Source organism: Echinops telfairi, unplaced genomic scaffold (genome assembly GCF_000313985.2).
Source record: "Echinops telfairi isolate 266 unplaced genomic scaffold, ASM31398v2 ScPeMD7_7420;HRSCAF=8458, whole genome shotgun sequence".
Taxonomy (NCBI): Eukaryota; Metazoa; Chordata; class Mammalia; order Afrosoricida; family Tenrecidae; genus Echinops; species Echinops telfairi.
The window spans coordinates 44,028,295-44,048,768 of NW_022111320.1; the positions used below are offsets into that span (position 1 = coordinate 44,028,295).

Below are 20,474 nucleotides of genomic sequence, written 5' to 3' on the forward strand. Positions count from 1 at the left end.
TCAAAGCCTTAGTCAAGCAAATACAAAGGGCTTCAAAAGTTTGTGGAAAATTTCAGTTACCCATTTTCTCCATGAACTTTTTGAAGCTTCTCCTTATACAAACTAATAAAATATAACCATCACTTGTGCAAACTAATTGCTTTTAAAAAGATTAGTTGTGAATGACATGAATTATAGCTATATCTGGCTATTTTATTTCTAATGTAATCTTGGTTCCATACCTTTGAAACATTTTAAATACTTGGATCTTTTAAGTGGAGCTGTAATATAAATAGGAATCCTGGTGGTATAGTAGGTTGGGCTGCTAACCTGGGCTGCTTAACCTCAGGGTTAATAGTACAGAAGCACCAGCTTGCACCGCAGGTGAAAGGTGAGGCTTTCTACTCTTTTACAGGTTTTAGAATTTGGGTTCTAGAAACCCAAAGGAGTGGCTTTATACTCTGGCCTCTAGGATCAGAATAATAGACTCAGTGACTTTGAATTTGTTTTGATAATTGAAATGACACCTAGATGAAAGTTTAATTTATGACATTAAAAATACATTGGGTGGTGGATATTTATTCGTACTCAGTTTCTTCTCAAGGTGAAGATAATGCTTGACAAATGTCCTAGAGAAATATAGTAGCTTTCTGTTCACCCTTTGCAAGTAAAAAGGGTGGATCGTTCTACTACTGGCACTTACATCTTAGTGTAGTGAGTCTTAACGAGTTTTTATCTAACTCCATTTATTGTTTTTTGTTATTTAAATGTTCCGTACCTTTAGGGATTCTGTTTAACCTTGCTACTGAGTACCTAATCTACTGTTAGGATAAAAAAAATTCTACCTAGTCTTTAATATTTAAATTTGGAATTAAACTGTGTATAGTGTTGTGCTCCACTTAACACTGTCATGTATCTTGTACCATGTTTTTAGAAATTCTTAACCATTTAAAATTTCTATACTAGTTATAATTTCACTATAATGGTACTCATTGCCATCAAATTGATTCCGACTTATATGATCCTATAGAGCCCTGGTTTGTATAGTTGTTAGGAGTTGGACTGCAAACACATGGTGATAGTTTGAAACCACCCGCTCTCCCATAAAGTTTCAGTCTGAACTGCAGGGGATTACTATGAGTCAGCATTGACTCTATGGCAGTGAGAGCACATCTTTGGGTGTTTTAACAAATCTTTATACTTCAAATTCAGTCTTTGGTAGGCTTCTGATTACTTTTTGCCCACATTTTTGCAAATAAAATTGCTAATTTTAAGAATTGGAAGACATAACAGTGCTATTGATACTGTTTGACAAATTTATTTTTCCAGAAAAGTAGTACCAGTTTACTAACCATCTCATTCGTTGTGGCCTGGGGCATGTACTAGTTTAGTAGCATGCTAATTGTTTTCTCAGTTTCTCATATCAATTAAAATTTAGATATCTTTTATACTACATCCATAATGACTTCTCTAAAACATAAATCTAATTACTTCACTTTTTGACTTAAAATCTTACCTGCAGGTTAAAATGTATATAATTGTGACATTCAGGCCATTCATAATTTGGCCTGACTCAATGGCATACAAAAACAGCCCTAATATTAAAGAATACATGTAATTCTAGTATACAGAAAAATGTTACTTGCTAGACAGCACATGCAGACAAAAGAATAAGCCTTATGGTAAAAAGATCACAGAATTATTTTGGTTCAAAAATTCTATAATAAATATTCTTGCCATCATGTATTTTCTGAATGTAAAAGGTTTGTAATATAATAATTAATGGAAGGTGTAACTATTCTGTAGGTGAAGGATGAACAAGTTACCAGTTCTGACAGAGATCCTTGTTTTTCCATTTAAGGTGTTCAAAATTGACCACTTAATGGAATTGACATAGTTTTCCTCAAAAGTAACATTAGGGTATAAGCATGATTTTCACCACTTTATTAAAGTCATCAAAATTTGTTTATGCAAAGAATAAATTATTCACCCAAAACTTTCTTTCAGTAATGGAAGTTATTATATACAATTATAAACACTGATAAAGGGAACTGTGTGAGTGAATCATCACTTTGATTTTAAAATAGTTGTGTTCAGTATTTTTGTCTCCACCCTTCAACAGTTCAGAAAAACATGAATCATTTTCTTTAGTATTCCCCAAACGATAGCTACTTTGAAACAGAAGTGGTGTATGCAGCCCCAATTTGTGTGAAATAACTAGTGTGCACTTCAGCTACCAATCTTTCTGCTCTTGTGGGAATACCTTAGGCATCTCATGTAATTCTTGCTTATAAAGGTAAACACTGGGTAACTATAGCAACTTATTTTAAAATTGAAAAGCTTCACACTTCAGCTTATAAAGTGTAGGAAGCTGATACTAAATTTACTCCAGCATCACCGTATTGTAGAAACCAAAATGAATGGCAAATAACCTTTCGGGAACTTTTTATTTTTTTTTGAGCAACATGTAAATTCAGTTGTTTAACATAAAATCTTACAGTATATTCATTCGTAATATTGGGCCATAGTTGCCCATTGATACATTGTTGAGAGGTAATTAGCTATGCAATCTAGAATGTAATTAGATTTCAGAGACTGTGTATATATCCAGGGCCTACTACGAGATAAGAGATTTGCCAGGGATTCTGCCTTTTACCTCAACCTTACTTAAAGTAGTGAAAGGCAGGTCAGAGAGAATATTTGAAAGTACTACAGCAGTAAAAACAAACTAAAACCTAAAATTCACACTGGTTTTCATTTCAGTCTGAATGATGAATGCTTTTGTTTAATTTAAAATTACCTCTCAAGATAATCAAAATTATGGAGAAAGTAATTTAACTTTAAAAAGATTATCCAAATACAGTACTGTATACTTGGTAGCACATTATTCTCCCTATTCCTTGCTTAGTTTGGGCATATTAGGTATATTCTAAAACTGATCTATGACTGTTAACTGTGTTTTACTTATTTTTAAGACAGTTTTTGAAGGAATAATTATTTCTTTTAAGACTCAAGTCTGAAGGCCACTAATGTAAATATTAGACTTTAAATTCTTTGGTGTAGCTATTGAGTTTTCACTCTTCCATAGAAAGCCTATTATGCATCTTGGAGTAACTGAAACTTGATTTTTTTTATGAGTACATGCAGCTCTAAAGGTCCTCTCAAGTAGTAGCTTTTGTTCCTTAAATCTTGGTGTACAGTACCTGGGCATGTGTGTTGCAAGGAGGAAGGACCAGCAGAGACAGCATTTTTCTTTCTTTCTTGTTCTTTTTTTTTTTTTTTGGAGACAGCATTTTTCCAGTCCCTCATTTATACTATTAACTATATCATGTACCTAAATGATCTTTTCTGTTTCTTGTTGCCTGTCATATCTTTAAACATCTGAGTCATGCTTGTCTCAGTCAGGTGCTTTCTTTTCCTTGTAGATTACATTTTCAACATCATATTGCACAGTCACACCAATATCAACCACATCTACAGCGGAGCCAGTGATCCACTCCATTCAACGTTAACCAACATCCCACACAACTTCTCTTATCAACTGAAACTACCCTCACTTCTTCATCTGTTCTTATTCAGCCTAGCTATCTTTTAACTGCTCAACATTGACTCCTTATTTTCAACTTTGTCCTTTCTCTTCTACCTGTTAATTTATCCATATCAACCCTTCCGTCTTATTCCATAAGAAGATCCTCAGTTAAAATTTGCACAAATGTGAGCTCTATTATATTGGTTCTAACTTGAATGGCTTCATAAATCAATAATTCTTTTAGCACTTGGCTCACTGTTTTCTTTATCTCCTTCCTCAGAATATATTCAGGTCTCACTCTAATTTTATTACAAAATTAACCCAAGTTTGAGTGCAATAATAAATTTTCTCATGAAACAATATGCACAACCTTCCTGGGTACCATTTTAATAATTACTCAGAACCTTATTCACATGTACAAGTTAGAACCAATGTAATAAAGCTCACATTTCTGCAAATTATAACTTAGGAACTGAATTCTTGATTTTGTTTCATTTTAATAGAAAAATCTTTGATTCATGCTTTACTTAAGTTTTGAATATATTTAGAACAACTTTGACACATTAACTGATTTTTTTGAAGTTTAAATATGTACCAAGTGCTTCCAAGTGAGCTATTAAGTATAAAATACACAACTTTGAAATTTCAGTAAAGTAAAATGTCTAATAACTTTGCATTGCTTGCAAATGTAAATAATACTATTTTGTATTTCTTGGGTTACAATAAATACTATTTAAAGTAAGTTTTACCTGCCATAAATTTTTTAAAATATGTTTACTAGGAGTATAGTGATTGTGTTTAGTTTACTAACTGCAAGGTCAGCAGTTTGAAACCACCAGCTGCTTTGCAGGAGAAATACACAGGCTTTCTACTACCATGGAGTTATAGTTTGGGAAACCCACAGGGACAGTTCTACCCTGTCCTACAGTGAGTTGAATCAATTTGATGGCAATGAGTTTAGCATTTTGAGTGGTTAACATATTTCTATTAGACACCCCTGATATACTCTTTGAGGAAATATGAACATCATTATCAGGTTTACAGTTTCAACTGTTTTCTGAAAAAAACGTGATAAAGAGTGAGTTTTGGTATTAAATATACTAGCTAGTGGACTATTATTTTTTTCCCCCCAGAAAGAATCCTTGTAATTAAGGGATGAAAAAAACCCAGCAGTGATGTTAGTGGGTAGTTTTATAAGCCCCCCCCCCACAGGATAGACAATTAAAATATATCTTTATATGCCAATCATAAATTTAAATTTATATATACAATCCCACGTGAAAAGCAGCAAGTATAGTTTATATCTCTTATTTTGGCTTTCAGTATATACTTTCTTATATCTTTTCATATTCTTGCCTTGTACTGGTTAGTTGCTGTTGCATTGATTTTGACTTAGAGTAACCTTGTGTGACAGTGCCCTATAGGGTTTTCTGGTCTATAATCTTTATGGGAGCAAATTTTAGGGTCTTTCTCCCAGTGAACCTCTGGATGGATTTAAATCACCAATCTTTTGTTGAGCAGCTAAGTTCTTGTAAATACCTCACTTTAGTTGCATAAAGTAGGCATTGAAGGTAGAAATGATATATAGATAATTTTAGTAACTGTTTGCTGTGGTTTATATGGTAGAATGAAATTAAAATTTTAAAATTTGCGGAATCAGTGCTATGGTGTTTTTTGTGAATGTTTTAAAATTAAGATACTTTGGCACAAAAATTTTAGAATATTTTAGCATGTTGGGCTTTGAGTAGAATTGGGGCAGGTTTCACCACCTTTTATGAACAATTTCATACCCTCCTAGAATGAGACAAATTTGCGATCAGTGCTTCATTTTCAAATTATGAAGGGTTAGGTGCTAAATACGGGGTGTAGGTTAAGCTTTGAAATAGACTTTTATAGCTGAAAGGGACCTTAAGTATTATATAAAAAGTAAAATTATTCATTATATAAACCTAGAAATTGAAGAGAATCCAATCTGTTTAACATAGTAAACACTCAAAAAGCTTAAACCTAATTCACTGCCAGGTTGATTCTGACTCCTAGCAACTTTATAGTACAATATAGAACTGCCTTGGGTTTATGAAATTGTAAATCTTTATGAGAGCAGAGTCATCTTTCTCCCACAGAGCAGCTGGTGGTCCAACTGTTGACTCTTTGATTCACAGCCCAATACATAACCATACACCACCAGGACTGAACTATAGTAAACTTGGGAATTGTTGGTAATTACCACTTTCTTCATCTCTACATCCAGTTTGTTAACATGTCCTTTATATTCTATTTCTAGTTATATCTTGATCTCCTTTTACATGCTTGTGGTAGTTACAGAATCTGTTGTCAATTTGAGGCTTACAAGTGAAGGTCAATCAGGTCACAGCTTGATGACCTCATTTGGAGGTGCTAAGGAGATAAACTAGTTTGCTGGAGGAGGGACACTCACTCACTCCATGTGAGACATTTCCTAAGAGAAGCCACATGATGCTTCCTTGATTCAGCCAAAGCCCTTGGAGCTGGGGGAGCCACGTGGAGACCCCTGCCAGCACTGAGATGCTTAACGTTACTGGACCTCCCACCCACAGGCCTGTGATCTTCTTGCATTAGCGTCATTGTGTGTATTTCATGAGTCTGAAGAGGACTTTATAGATTGGTATCAGACATATGGGCTTATAACGGACTTGTGGACTTGGTCTAGACTGGGCTGGGATATTTTCTCAATATTCAATTGTTCTTGTATATAACACTCTTTCCTATACACATGAGTGTCTATGAATTTGTTTCTCTAGTCTACCTGGACTAACACATTATGGTCCAAGCAATGGGGTACTAGAGAAACAAATCATAAAGATGGAGAGTGGATGCTTGACCTCTCCCTCAGTAGTTTTTCCTTGGCTACCCAGAGTTCAGATATGTCCTTGCAGTTTACTATGTATTGTTTTCTGGGGGGGAAAATGTGGGATGTTAAAGTTTTGATTATTTTGTTTGGTTTTTCGTCTTTGGTTATTCCTCTTTGAAATGGCGAAACTGAATGCAATTAATGTAATTTTTGAGTTCAGGGGATGAAATCATAGCTGTTCAGTGAAAATGATTGACAGAAGGTCAAAATGGCTGACAGAAAGACTGGCTCTGGTTTGATATTGTCAGAGGCCTAATCCCATATTTTGTATCAATAGAATAGTTTAGATAAGGATTAAGATAAGCTAAATAAGGATTGAACTTGACTATATTAAGAATTGAGGTTAATATCTGACTCTACTTTGTTTATACTGATTTATGCTTATTGATATAAATATTTATAGAAATGATTATTGGGAAGTGTGAAATCGAGAGCTTATAAGCCCACTTGCCTTGAATCATTAAAATTTGATCTTTAAGTGGTTTTAGGACACCTGCAAAGAAGGTTCTGAAAAGATAAGCCCCACCCAGTGCTTTGGAGTACTCAGGATAGTTGCATTTCAAGAGACCTGCCTAGGGGATTGTTGACAGATTGAAGACAAAGGAACTCCTTGGATTTCTGAAGTTTGAACTAGTGATTTTTGTCAGAAGCTGGGAAAAATATGGAACTATGAAGAAAACTCCTCTGTAGGACTGAACATTAAAGGGAGCCTGTGGGCAAGCTGAAATGCTTGCTAGGTGTCCACCTGGATCCACTTGTTGAGTAGAAATGGGAGAAATGAAGCAATAAAGAGACTGTTGGATCTGGCACTGGCACACATAGACCTGGTTTACAGGAACTAGAAAAGATGAGAGTTGGTTGACTGGTCTGAAGTTCATGACCTAGCATAGGGAGTTGGGATTGAGAATTTGTGAAGGGATCCGTGGTCTAAAGGTGAGGTGACCAATGGATACCTTGTTGAGGTTAAGTGAGGCAACCCACATTGAGTTAACCAGAACCCAACCAAATGAAGAAAAGATATTTCAGCCTGTGAACTGGTGCATATGGCTGCTGACTTTATGGATGGCCCGCCCTGATCTGACTTTGCTTATGGATGCAGATTTCACAAGGCTCCAACTGGAATGAAGATTCTCCACATGAAAGAATCTGATTGTCTCCCCAGAGCACTGAGTTTATCTAAATGGGCAGTATAGAAATTGGATACCCAAAATGGGGCAGATAAAGGCATGAAGTAGTTGCCTTACAAACTTTGATAGGTGGGGGAATATATTCATGGGATTATAGGATTGAGGTATAGGTATAACAACTATAATTGTTAGGTATGGGATATTTTTGTTTTATTCACTTACAGAATGTTATGTTTAAATGAAGGTGGCACATAATTGAATTGTGTGCATGTTAGTTTTATCCTATTAGGTACAGATAAGATTTTTTTTATTGTTTGTTTGAAAATTATATATGGCTAAAGAGTTCATTATAATATTACTAGAGGTAAAATTGTTAAAATCTTAAACTAACAAATTTGATTTTAAAAGTAAAAGTGACCACCTAAAGAAAAACCACATTCTTTTGTTATGTTCCTAATTGAAAAAAAAAAAGTTGAACTTAACAGTTTGCACAATCTTTGTCAGTAATTTGTCATCAGAATTTCTTTCTTATTTCCTTATTTCTTAATTATTTATGCACTTCTCTCTTTTTCCTTTTAAGATGTGAATTTCTTTAGGATAGAAGTCTTAATCAGTAGAAGTTATCAGGAAATAATGGTGCTTTTTGTTGCTAATAACTTATAATCAGAATTACTGAAGTCTGTTTTTGATTTATCTTTGATTGTATACACTGTCCTCAGACTGTGATTCAATTAATGTGGAATATGTAGAAGATAAGAATCTGTGGTCTTATAAAGTGTCTGGTTTCTGGGGTTCTGATTAGCTTCATGTATAGTACTAGGAGGTTGGGTACCTGCCTGTGCATAATTAGCCCTAAACCTACTCATTGGCTCCACGGGTCACATCATTCAGCCATCTTGGAAATCCATAGTAAGAAGATTGTCTTATTTAAACTTTGTAGTAACACTATAGAGTAGATTTTGTTGAAAGATTTTGTTTGTACATGTTTGGTGCTTTGGTTTAAGTGTACAGAGTCATTCATCAAAACAAATGATATGCATTGTGTTTTGTGTTAATGCTTGCAATTTCTACAATATACAGTAACAGCATTCTTCACACTTTCTCCTTGTGTTTCCTGTTTGTCTTTCTGCCTTATCCCTTCTTATCTTCTGACCTTGTTTGGGGGCAAATGTCTTTTATGGTTGATCTAAGGATGTGTGTTTCTCCCTCGTGTCTGCTTTTTGACTCGAAAGGGATGAGTTCAGCTCCTGACTTAGAAGAGTTGAAATGAGACACAGAGAAGTTAAAACATTTAAGGTCTCACAAATCTGGTTTAAAATCCAGGCTGGTTGGCTTCCAAGTTTATATTCTCAGTCACTTTGCTATTGCTGTATCACCTCAATAAAATCTCAATGTGATTTTTATTCAAATTTCATACCTGTGAAGAAACTGAGGGTCCGGAAATTTAGTTTGCCCAAGGACACAACTAGTAAATGGTAGAAGCAGAATTTAAACTCCTAGTAGCTTTATTATTGAGCCCTTACTTGTAATGGTAACTGTTTTAATCCTATCAGTTTCTGTATGTAAATAATTGATTAGAGGTATGAAACTCACTTTATTACTCCTTAATGCCTGTTTTTCTAAAGTATATTGACATTTTTCCACCCCTTTAAAAATGAACTTTATAATTTTGCCACTCTATTCTAGAATCATGTGACATAGTAGAATTCATTTCAGTGAAATTATTTACAGATGGACAGAAGTAATATGTATTTAAGATAGTCTGCTGTCAAGGAGCTTGCTTTCTGGTTGAGAGACCTAAGTATATGGCCTTTGGCTTAGAGCAAGAAATGATATACCTTCTCCCTCAAGTCTTAAGTAGGTACTTTGAAACAGTTAAATTGCCTACAGAAAAAGGGATTTTACTTTGGTTGGGGAGGAAATACCGTGCACATGGAATATAGAATTTTTGTTACTATAGTTTTCATTTTCAGATATTTCACATAAAGCAATATTTTTTGTTCAGCCTTGTTTGAGCTGATTAACAGTTCTTTTGATTGTTAAAATATTTTCATGCTTTTCTTGTGGCTTAAAACCATTTTACATTTCCAAATGCAACTGTGAATTGTTAATATATTTTAGTACCTTGGTTTAGATACTTAGGGGTATAGACTCTCACAGATTAATAAAAACAAATATCAGATTTCTGACATTGTTACATTATCAATACAATGCTCTTTCCCCCTTCTAATAGTTTTATTATGTAAACTGGCTTAACACATGAGTTAAGAATAGTCTTAAAAATAACTTCTTGGAATATTAATGCAATAGATAGTATATTACTTTGTTATTAAACTTTTAAAAACCATCATAGATTATTTATCTTTTTAAAGTCACTATTAAAAGTTAGCAAAAATCTTGAGTGAGAATTTCTCTATATGTATATATGTATACACAAAGCATAATAGATTAAAAAGCAAGTGTGTTTGGAGTTTGTAATTTGCATGACTTTGAATAGCCCACAGTTTCTTAGTCTAATTTTTCCTCCATAATGAGGGAGATATTGGAGGGTATGGAACATCATAAATGTTAAAATATTTTAAAAGCTTATGTTTATTAATAAAAATTCCAGATGATGAACAAAAGAACACAGATGTAAAAGGGACAGTGGTATTTCCTGTACAATTTTTCTGTGGGAAAATACTCTTAAGCATTGGATACAGAGAAAGAGAAAAGAAAAAAACTGACTATAACATGGTTCTTTTTGACACTTTAAAACTCTGAAAAAATTATTTTAAGAGGAGATGGATTCTGTGTTTTATATCTTTTTAATATATCAATAATTCAATACTAAGAACTATTATAAACAGTTTTTTATAGCTGTTTAACATTTTTAAGGGTTTATTCAGTTTCTCAAGATGGGAGGATAAACTTAAATTTTTTCAGACAAAATGCAAGTGATCTGTGTAATTTCAGAGTTAGAATTTTTACATTATGAAAATTTTAATGTTTACTTTGGGATTTGTAATGATTGATTATCCTCAACTAATTAGAAATTATTAGAAAGTCATAAATGTCTTGTTTAAACCTATTAGTTTTGGAAATAACATAATGTTGGTTAAGGGGGAAAAACCTTTACTTGGGTTCAAAATTTTTATTTTCTAGTGAAGTATGCGTCTTCCTCTCAATTTTTTTCAGGGGTTCACTGCCAGTTCTTATTGTATTTGTCATGAAAGGGTTAAACATTTGCTGTACTGTAACACATGAAAGCCGTTAAGCTGTTTGGAATTGTTTACTTGCTAAAACCAGTGTTAGTCAGCAGAGACAGTATACCAGATTTCCTTGTGGCTTTTAGTGGAAAATGTTAAAGAGCGCACTCATTTTTCAGTTATAGAATTTTTTAGTTTGATCTGGATTAGTCACAGAACTGGCATGAGCCGTTTAATTGTGAAGGCTGTCCAAATGCACTATTTTTTTTCTTCTGTTAGAGGAAGTTACATCCTGAGCAGTCGCTCAGATCTCTGGTAAGTGTAACATGTGAGCATTACTAGGCATTTCATCCTGCGGGTCTGCAGTCTTTGCTCTTCTGACTTGCTCAGTTGGAATGCTTTGTGGAGCCGATCCTGAGGTTCTACAGATATTTTTAAAGGACGTACTCGCTTGGGGTGTTTTGCAAGATCATCTGAGGAACCGGAAAGCATCTGAAATTTACTAACATGGATAACTGAAGTGGTTTTCACAGTGGAAGGAAACTATTGGCACAGAGGCGATGATTGAATAAAGTACTTGGCTCAAAGATGCACAGTCGGCTAGTTTTTTCTCTGAATGAAGACTGTTTAATGGAAGCGGTAATCGTGTGGAGATAAAAGGAAACACTGGAGTGATTACTGTATTTATTTTCTTTTTGGAGCTGGCTCTCTCTTTTTTTAAAAAAAGAAAAGAAAAAACCTGAAGCTGTAATTTGAGCTCAAATGCTTTCTAATTCCTTCGTAGCCTGCTTGTTCTATTAGGATTCTCCTGTAACACCATTTCTGCCTGGTGCCTGTGCCCTTCTGTTGAAAGCAACGGACAACTGCCTGATGGAGAAAGAATGAACGTTCTGCCTTGCTTATGCTATCGATGGGAATAAAGCTGTCTGTGTTTCTTCTGTTTGGGAAGTCTGGATTAATCAAGCTGTATTCTAGTACCAAGAGTCCTATTGTCTCCTGTGGTCTGACTCATCGCATGTAAATGTACTGCAGCTTTGCTATTAATGCGGAGTGGGGTTCCCCCCTTTCTTTTCAAAACAGAAAGGCTTGTCAACCTCTACACTTCGTGTTCAGGATTTGTGCTGAGCTCTAGCTGTATTTTTTTTTCTGGATAGTATCTGCATTAAACCATTGAAGCTGAAGAAATGAAGATAGATTAGAAGTGGAAACAAAATAGTGAGATCTCCCTCTCACCCCTGCTATAGAAATCCAGCTTACTGGTAACTATATGACCTTGCAGGCAAGAGTGGGTCTCGCTGTTATCTTCTCTGTCTTAGCAGTTGTTTTTCATTTCATTCTACATCTTGTGGTGGTGTATCACCAGAAACAGTGACTTTTTTATGTGAGTAAATGTTCAGCAATATGACTATTTTGGCAGGGAAAGATATTTTTTAATGAGCTTTTGCTGGCCTCAGTTTTAGTTATTGACACATTCCTGTGAAATTTCTTTTCAGTATTGCAGTAACCCAGCAGAAAATATAACTGTTGTTTTTAGAAAGTTATATAGCTGTAATTTTAAACTTCACCGTTTTCCAGTGGTACCTAGTAGTAACTTAAAAAAAATAAAACAGCTGTATTGTTCACAGAGAATGTTTGCAAGCGTTTTACAGAAGAGGAGGAAAAACTACTTGTATTCTTCCAACTGTGACTTTTATCATATAGCTTTGATTTTAGTATTTTAAAAGAGCGAATGAGTCGAGTGTGTATTGTTGTTTTGGAGGAGATAGAAGATGAACCTCCTGCATTCATTTCTAAATTGCCACAGGAAAATAAATCTGTACATTCTCTACCTTCTGGAAATGTATTGGTAAGATATAAGAGTTTATATGTTTATATTCTATTGAACTATTGGGACATTTTAATGTTTAAGAATAAACTTAAATTATTTTCCAATACTTTCATTAAAAGTCTAAATTAAAGTAATATAAATACATAAGTATAATCTAAATAATTGTGTGTAGAATGTTCACATGATTTTTACTTTTTAAGATGCCTAGATTAACATTTCACACTTTTTTTTCAATCTTTTAAAAATTACTTTAAAAATTAAAAATTAGCAGCTATGACAACCACATTTCTGCTTTCATTGTGTAGTGTGGTTTTAGAAACTGCTGTAACAAGAATCAGAATTCTGCATATTTTAGAAAAGCTTGACAACTGCCAGCAGCACAGAGGCATGGTTTTTGCTATAATGGATTTTATGTATTTACATGCAAGGCTTTATATGAAAAAGATTGAACTTCATTTCACTTTATTTCTAATGCTGTTGTTACCTGACTTCTTCCTAGTATAATATGATACTTTATCAGAGAGGCCGTGTTGTAGATTAGGAAATTGTTATATTTAGACATGCACGTGTTTGTGTCTTCACGCCCTTCAGGTATAAGGGTTTTTGTTTTGTTTTCATTAACAGTAATTTCCAGCAACTGTCACATTTGCTCTCTTGAGATTTCTATCATCATACATAAAATGCTCTAACCTATGCAAGATATTTTGGTGCTCCAAACAGACTTTTCCATAGGGTCTTTCTTCATGAACTCCAGCATGGATAGCGAACAGTTTGCTTGATAAGTTGTATCCCTCAAATAAATACTAGGGTATCATACAAGTATTTGGAAGACTTTCTTTTTATCGTATGTATAAATAGAAGACTTCAACTTAATAAGAAATAAAATAAAATTGTGTTCACTATATTGCCTTATTTAGGTCAAAATGGTGTGACTTTTTTTATTCTTCATGTTGCTGTGTGCTTTCAAGTAGATTCTGCCTCCTAGTGACCCTACAGGGCAGAGTCAAATGCCCCTTGGCTTTTCAATGCGATAATCGCTATAGGAGAAGGTCCCCGGGTCTTCTCCTAAAAGGTGGCTGGTGGGTTTGAACCTCCAAACTTTCCATTTCAAGTAGCACCTGGATGTGTTGTGTCATCAAGGTGGTACCGAGCTCCCTCCTTAAGGCCTTCCTTTTTTTTTCAAGGCTAACTCCTAAACTTTGATGTGATTTGACTTCTTAAAAAATCTAGTTTATTTTAAAAAGCAATTCCTGGTTCTACAGGGAAGAAAGTATTTAGATTTAGAAGTTGTGTGGAAATACCTTTAGAATCACCCATGTGGTATGACTAATGTTTTTATCGCTCTCTTATATTTTAGCCATCACTGGTGCAAGCTATATTTAACGGAGATCCCGATGAAGTTCGTGCACTAATATTTAAGAAAGAAGATGTTAACTTTCAGGTAAAACAGTTCACTGATTCTAGCCTTTAAAATGACTTTTAAGCTCTTTTGTAGAATTATGACTTTTATTTAAAAGACATAACAATTCTGTAACAGTAGTTTTAAATGAGGGCAGCAGAGCCTCGAGGCTACAAGCCAGTGAGGGCCTTGTTCTCCTAACTTTTTACATTGAAATTTTCCACACACAAAATACTCTGAATATATATATATACTCTGTAGTTAGATTTAGCATTGATACTTTACCATTTTTATTTTCTCACTAATCACAAAGTTACACACACACAAGGAAGCTTCAAAAAATGTGGGAAAATGGAATTAAAAGGTAATGTTGGAAGCCCCTTTGTGCAAGGGTGTGTTTTCTTATTTTTCTGAACTCTATTTAGATGTAGGCATCATGATGCTTTTATTACTCAATACTTCAGTATACATATCAAATCAGGAGTCTTTGTAAACTTGAAATAAGATACCCATTAAGTTTATTAAATACCTAATTGGTAATGAGATCAGATTTACTTTCTCTAAGTAATCATGCTGAGCATTTGACAAATAATATTTTCATTAATTTTGCCTAATTGAGTCTTTAAAGAAAGAAGTTGGAATGGTATCCAAAATTAAAGATACAGTAGATTCAGTATTTAGGATCGACTTGCTGGACAGTTTTAGAAAAAGTGAAGATATGAATAATTTCTCTGCTTATATATTTTTCCAGTGACCTTAATATCTTTATCAAATTGAGGCTGAAAACACATAGTTTACTCTAAATTTTTTTTTTTTCATGTCTTACACTGACCGATGTCTCCCATCACCAACTTTTCTGTTGTCCATAAGTTCCTCCTTTCTCCCCCCACCTTCCCCTTACCTTCCTGGTATCGCTACTCTCATTTTTGGTCCTGAGGGGTTTACCTGTCATGGATTCCCTGTGTTTCCCCACCCTCCCTCACAAACCCTTGACATAATTTACTGTAAAAAGATCAAATTCATTAATGCATATATTTTTTTACTGAAAACATGCTCTGAATTATGAGTTAGGGAGAAAAGTTATATGATTCTTAACTTTTGGGTAGCTGCAGTGATGCTAAAACTGACTGAGAAATGACTTTAATTGTAAGAAAATACCTTGTGTGCTCATCTTGAGCTCTCCTCTTCCTATTATACTACTGGGACCACTTAATGTTTGATAGATATAAATTGTTTTTACCTTTTTTTAAATTTAGGTAAGCGAATAGATTTGAATCTTTAGCTTAATAAATGACTTTAGCATCAGATGATAATTAAAACGCATTCATTGCTTCTTTTTTTTCCCCTTTAAAATTTTTCTAAGGGAATTGTCTTTACCTTTATACTTGGAAAATAGATACTTAATCTCCCATTGATTTCGAAGAAAGTTCCTCACTTTAAACTTTACCTAATTTGGGTGCCCTCGAGGGTCTACTTTAGTACAGAAATTAGTCTTTATATTTGTACTTTGAAGTGGAGAAAAGCAGACTTTCTGTTTCATTTTTCAAAATAATTACTAACAAAATTCTTGGTGAAAAAATTTCTATTATAATCACATTTACAATGGCTAATGTGAATCTCATAACCAACTTTGCTCTTTTTCTGTTATATTAATAAAATTTTCCAAAATAAAAAAAGTTTCATTCAGAGTCATTATTTGGAGCAACAGTTTGCTGTACTGTGACATCTTTGGGAGCTGATGTGTATGTGTGACTAGTGTTATTAGTGCCTGACCCCCTAACTTAAATAGTGTGTAGCCTCTATTTTTCTAGTTATAATTTCTTTATTATGCTTTTAGTCTTCATTTTTAAAAAACATGTCCTGGAGTGTTCTGTAACTTTAATCAGAAGGCCCTTTTAAGGATGAGTCCTTGGTGGTTGTCTTCAATGATTTATGAATTTTGTGACATTTTTATGTTTGCTTTTAGGCCTTTTTTGTTGTGACTATTTCTTACTTGTTGAGTGGTAATTGTCAACATGTTAAGATTTGTTAAATATTACCTGTTCTAATTTAAGATGGCAAAGATTTTCAATTTTGTCCTCTGCTTAGAAAGTACTTGGTATATTTAGAGTTGGTGTGTGTGTATTAAAGTTTGCTGTTTTGGCATAAAATTTAGTGAATTTCAATAGGTAATATGAGGGAAGTTTTAAGGTTTATGGAGAAAAATAGAAAAGATAACTGGAATTTTAACAAATTTTTCTAAATTAGAGTTAGTTAAAACAAGTATTGTGAGTAACTCCTGACTTTTTGCAATGTTGCTTAATCTTAAATATTTTGAATATGCTTTAAAATTCTTAGAATAAGTGCAAGAGTTTAGATTTATTTCTCATTGTATTATTTTTTTTCATAATTTTTTATTTTTTAAACCATTTTATCGGGGGCTCTTAAAGCTCTTATCACAATCCATACAGCCATCCGTTGTGTCAAGCACCTTTGTGTATATGTTGCCATCTTCATTTTCAAAACATTTTCTTTCTACCTGAGCCCTTGGTATCAGCTCATTTTCCCTCTCCCCCACCTACCCTCATGAACGCTTGATAATTTATAAATTTTTTTTTAATGTCTTACACCAACCGCTGTCTCCCTTCACCCACTTTTCTGTTATCCGTTCCCCTGGGAGAGGGTTATTTTCTATCCTTGTGATCGGTTCCACCTTTCTCCCCTCCTCCTTCTCCTTCCCCTCCTGGTATCACTACTCTCATTATTGGTCCTTAGAGGTTTATCTGTTCTGCATTCTCTGTGTTGTGAGCTCTTATCTGTACCATTGTACATGCTCTGTTGGATTTGTAAAGTAAAATTGGGGTCATGATAGTGGAGGGTGGGGGGGAGCACTAAAGAGCTAAAGGAAAGTTGTATGTTTCATTGGTGTTATACTGCACCCTGACTGGTTCGTTTCTTCCTTATTATTTTAAATTAGCTTTAGTCAAATACTCAAGTTTTTAATATCGTAAACCACAGAAAATAGTATCCTTCTTAGTAACATCAGCAATAGATTTTTAACCAAAATCTCTTTAAAAACTTACGTTTCCATATTATTGACTATGAGAATCTTATGTTACAGAAGATAGGTAAAATGATTTCACCAGAAAATACTGGAGTTTTGTATCTGGAGACTTTGGGCCATAAGTACTGATTATCTGACTAAATAGAAGTCTATTGTTTAATTTTATTATTAAATTTTTGTGTAATAATTTAATCCTAAATCCTTAAAGTGGTGTAACAGAGAATGTATTTGCCTTGACAGAAAAGCCTGCATTTTACTTCCAAAAAATCAGACATTGGAAACACACATGAGATTGACAACCGTTGTCATTAGATGGAGTTGTTTCCAACTTAGAGCAGCCCTGTGTACTGTAGAACAAAATACTGCCTGGTGCCGCGCTGCCCTCACAGTTATTCTTATGTTTGAGCCATTGTTGCACCACTGTGTCAGTTCCTTTCGTTAAAGTCTTCCCCTTTCCATTGACCCTCTACTTCGCTGAGCATTATATCCAGTGTGTGTGAGATGAAGTCTTGCCATCTGAGCTTCTGAGGAACATACTGGCTGTATTTCTTTCAAGACAGATTTGTTTTCCTAGCAGTCCTGGGTATTTTCAATGATGGAATTGATAACATTGACAGCTGGTTATTGCTTAATAATTTAATCCAGAGTTAAGTGATTCTTGAGTTGGTTAAGACAGCAATGTCAGAAGTCTGGTTGAATATCTTCTCAAGAGAAAATGATGAATGCTTTATCGTGTACTCAGGACTACCACCAAAGACATTGCAAAGGGGACTCTCCATATGAATTTCCTTAAAAAAAAAAAATCTAGATGAAGCCAATTAGCATGCTCACTTCGATTGATGTAGTTCATCCCTTGGGGTAGGAATAGAGGCTTAACATCATGGAATGTATTGCACTTCTGTATTAGGATTTTCACAGGAAAGAAGATAGAGGAAATAGGTGGCTGTGTAGGAAACCTAACAGAGGAAGATTATTGGCTACCTAAACGCAATGAAAAATGAAATTTAGAAAAATAAAAGTCACCTGGAGTGGACAAAGCACTTTAAACCAAAAAAGTGAAACATGGTTCAGTGTGTATGTGTGTGTGCGTGCGCGCGCGCGCGCTTTAAGTGGAGTGGTATTCATACTAATGAACACTTCGATTGAATTAAGGACCTAGTTTCTCATACCTTCTTTCTGATTTAACGTGGACATATTCATTAAACTCTAGAATCACTCTTCTGTTGCTTTAAAATGTATTGGGTTTTTTTAATGACCTTCACATTCTTTCCTATTCCAAATTTAAGGTGCTATAAAAATTCTGAATGACCTGAACTGACCTGTATTTGCACAAAAAGCTCCATAGGATTTACTGGTATCTAAATACCATGCTTTAGAGCCCAGAAAATTAATCTGAATTAATTATAGAGCATTTTAGAGGATTGACTCTATAAGAATTATTTTCTACAAGCAGAAAATTCTTTTTCTATCCAAAGTGATAAGAATTGGTGTTAATTACAGAATTTTATTTCTGAAACACTATTATGCATATTTTAAAATGTCATTCATTTTAACTTACACAATAATCTTGTAATCTCAGTAGATTAAAACCCACTTGATAGATATTCAACCAAAACTTGAAAGGTTAACTATCTTGGGTATGCGTGAGTATAGCAGAATAAGAATTTAAAACTATATTAGACTGGTAATAATTGAGTAAACATGAAAGCCAGTAGAGACCAGACTAAAACTAAATTCACTGCCATTAAGTTGATACCAACTCATGAAGGAAATACTTGATTTACTGCCAAATTGAGCCATAAAGCAATAACGGTTCAACAGTGTCTTTTTCCCATAAAACTTATATCTGTATTCCCCCCCCTCCGCTCTCCCCTTCCTCATGAGCCCTTGATAATTTATAAATCGTTATTTTGTCATATCTTGCCCTGTCCGACTTCGACCTTCACCCTCTTTTCTGTTGTCCGTCCCCCAGGGAGGAGGTCACATGTAGATCCTTGTAATCGGTTCCCCCTTTCCATCCCACTCTCCCTCTACACTCCCAGTATCGCCACTCACACCACTGGTCCTGAAGGGATCTATATCTGTATTTTAAAAGACTCCAAAATTTTAAGCTGTGACACAAATATCCTGCTAATTTTCGTGATACCAAGTTCAAATCCTAATTTTCATGTTAACCAAATTTTAGAATTGAAAATGAAAGATCACAAAATCCTTGGGGGTCTGCTTAGAATTCTCAGGAGAGAGTAAACTAGAGGAGAGAATGGTGCGGAGTCCCAGACGCCTACAGAATATCCTCCTCAAGATTTTAGCTGGGCCTGAGCAATACATAGGTGTAACAGGACTGCCTTAGGCTGGTGATAGAAAATGCAGAGATTATTTCTGAATGGTCTTTTTGTCTTTTACACACACACCTGTTTGATTCACCCATTAAAGCTCAGTGGTTTTTAGTGTGCAGTTGTCCAACTGTAACTACAGTCAGTTTTAAACATTTTCATTACTCCCGAAAGAAACATACCTAGACGTGTTCACACTCTGTCTCCCCTCGCCCTCATAATTTCTCAGTCACTACTAATTACTTAGAGTCGTCTTATTATAGATTTGCCTATTTTGGACATACAACATAGAAGTGGAATCATACAGCATTTTGTGACTGGCTATCTAGTATGATGTTTTCAAGGATTATCCAGTTTTCAGTATTTCATTTCTATTTATTGCTAAATAATATTTACATTTATCATTACACTATTTTTACTTAATCATTGATCGGTTGATGCATGTTTAGATTGTTTCTACTTTGGGACTATAAAAAATTCAAAGCAAATGGTTAGAGTCTAGTGCTCATCTTCATAAGCATAAGCTCTATGGGCCATTGAGAAGTATTTTAATTGATTGAAGTAGCTAACAGACATGCCACTCATGTTTCTGACTTACATATTTTGCGAAATGGCAATATTCTTTTCTACTTCAGCAGTATTTGGGGGATAGAAATTCTATTTGTTCTCCAAATGAATAAATGCAATATTAGAACAGAAGTGTCTTAATATTACCAATTACTGAACAATGTATAGTTTATTATAGGAATTTATAGCTAGATTCTAAGCTTTTCTTTGCGGAATTTACCCCAGGATTAAGAGGACCATAACTTCTACTTTATAGGATAGTTAGCACTTGGAAAGGATGGTAGAGATTGAATAGTTCTATTATATCTCTGTTACTGATAAAACAAAAGCATTAGCTCTTTAGGTTTAATTTTAATAATTTCTATGTAACAGATTGCTTAAGAGTTCAGTTGTTGTTATGTACAGCTTTGTTTTCTTGATAATTTATAAGTTGGTATTTTGTCATATCTTGCCCTGTCCGCCGTCTCCCTTCACCCACTTTTCGGTTGTCTGTCCCCCAGGGAGGAGGTCACATACAGTTCCTCATTTTTCCTCTCCCTCCCCACTCCCCCCTCCCTCATGAGCCCTTGATAATTTATAAATTATTATTTT

The 20,474-nt window shown here is 34.4% G+C and overlaps 1 protein-coding gene and 1 non-coding gene across 2 annotated transcripts in view; both read left to right on the plus strand.

Moving 5' to 3' along the window:
- The first annotated feature begins 550 nt into the window (after window positions 1–550).
- LOC115872145 lies at window positions 551–680 on the plus strand. Its single transcript, XR_004047684.1, has one exon. It is a non-coding gene; the product is annotated as a small Cajal body-specific RNA 24 (non-coding RNA).
- Window positions 681–11,128: 10,448 nt separating this feature from the next.
- ANKRD28 (ankyrin repeat domain 28) overlaps window positions 11,129–20,474 on the plus strand; it is a 121,081-nt gene continuing 111,735 nt past the window's right edge. The window contains exons 1-2 of the mRNA XM_004704188.2: window positions 11,129–12,559; window positions 13,899–13,982. Of these exons, the coding sequence (XP_004704245.1) occupies window positions 12,443–12,559; window positions 13,899–13,982 (201 nt within the window). The 5' untranslated portion in view covers window positions 11,129–12,442. The remainder of the gene's footprint in view (window positions 12,560–13,898; window positions 13,983–20,474) is intronic.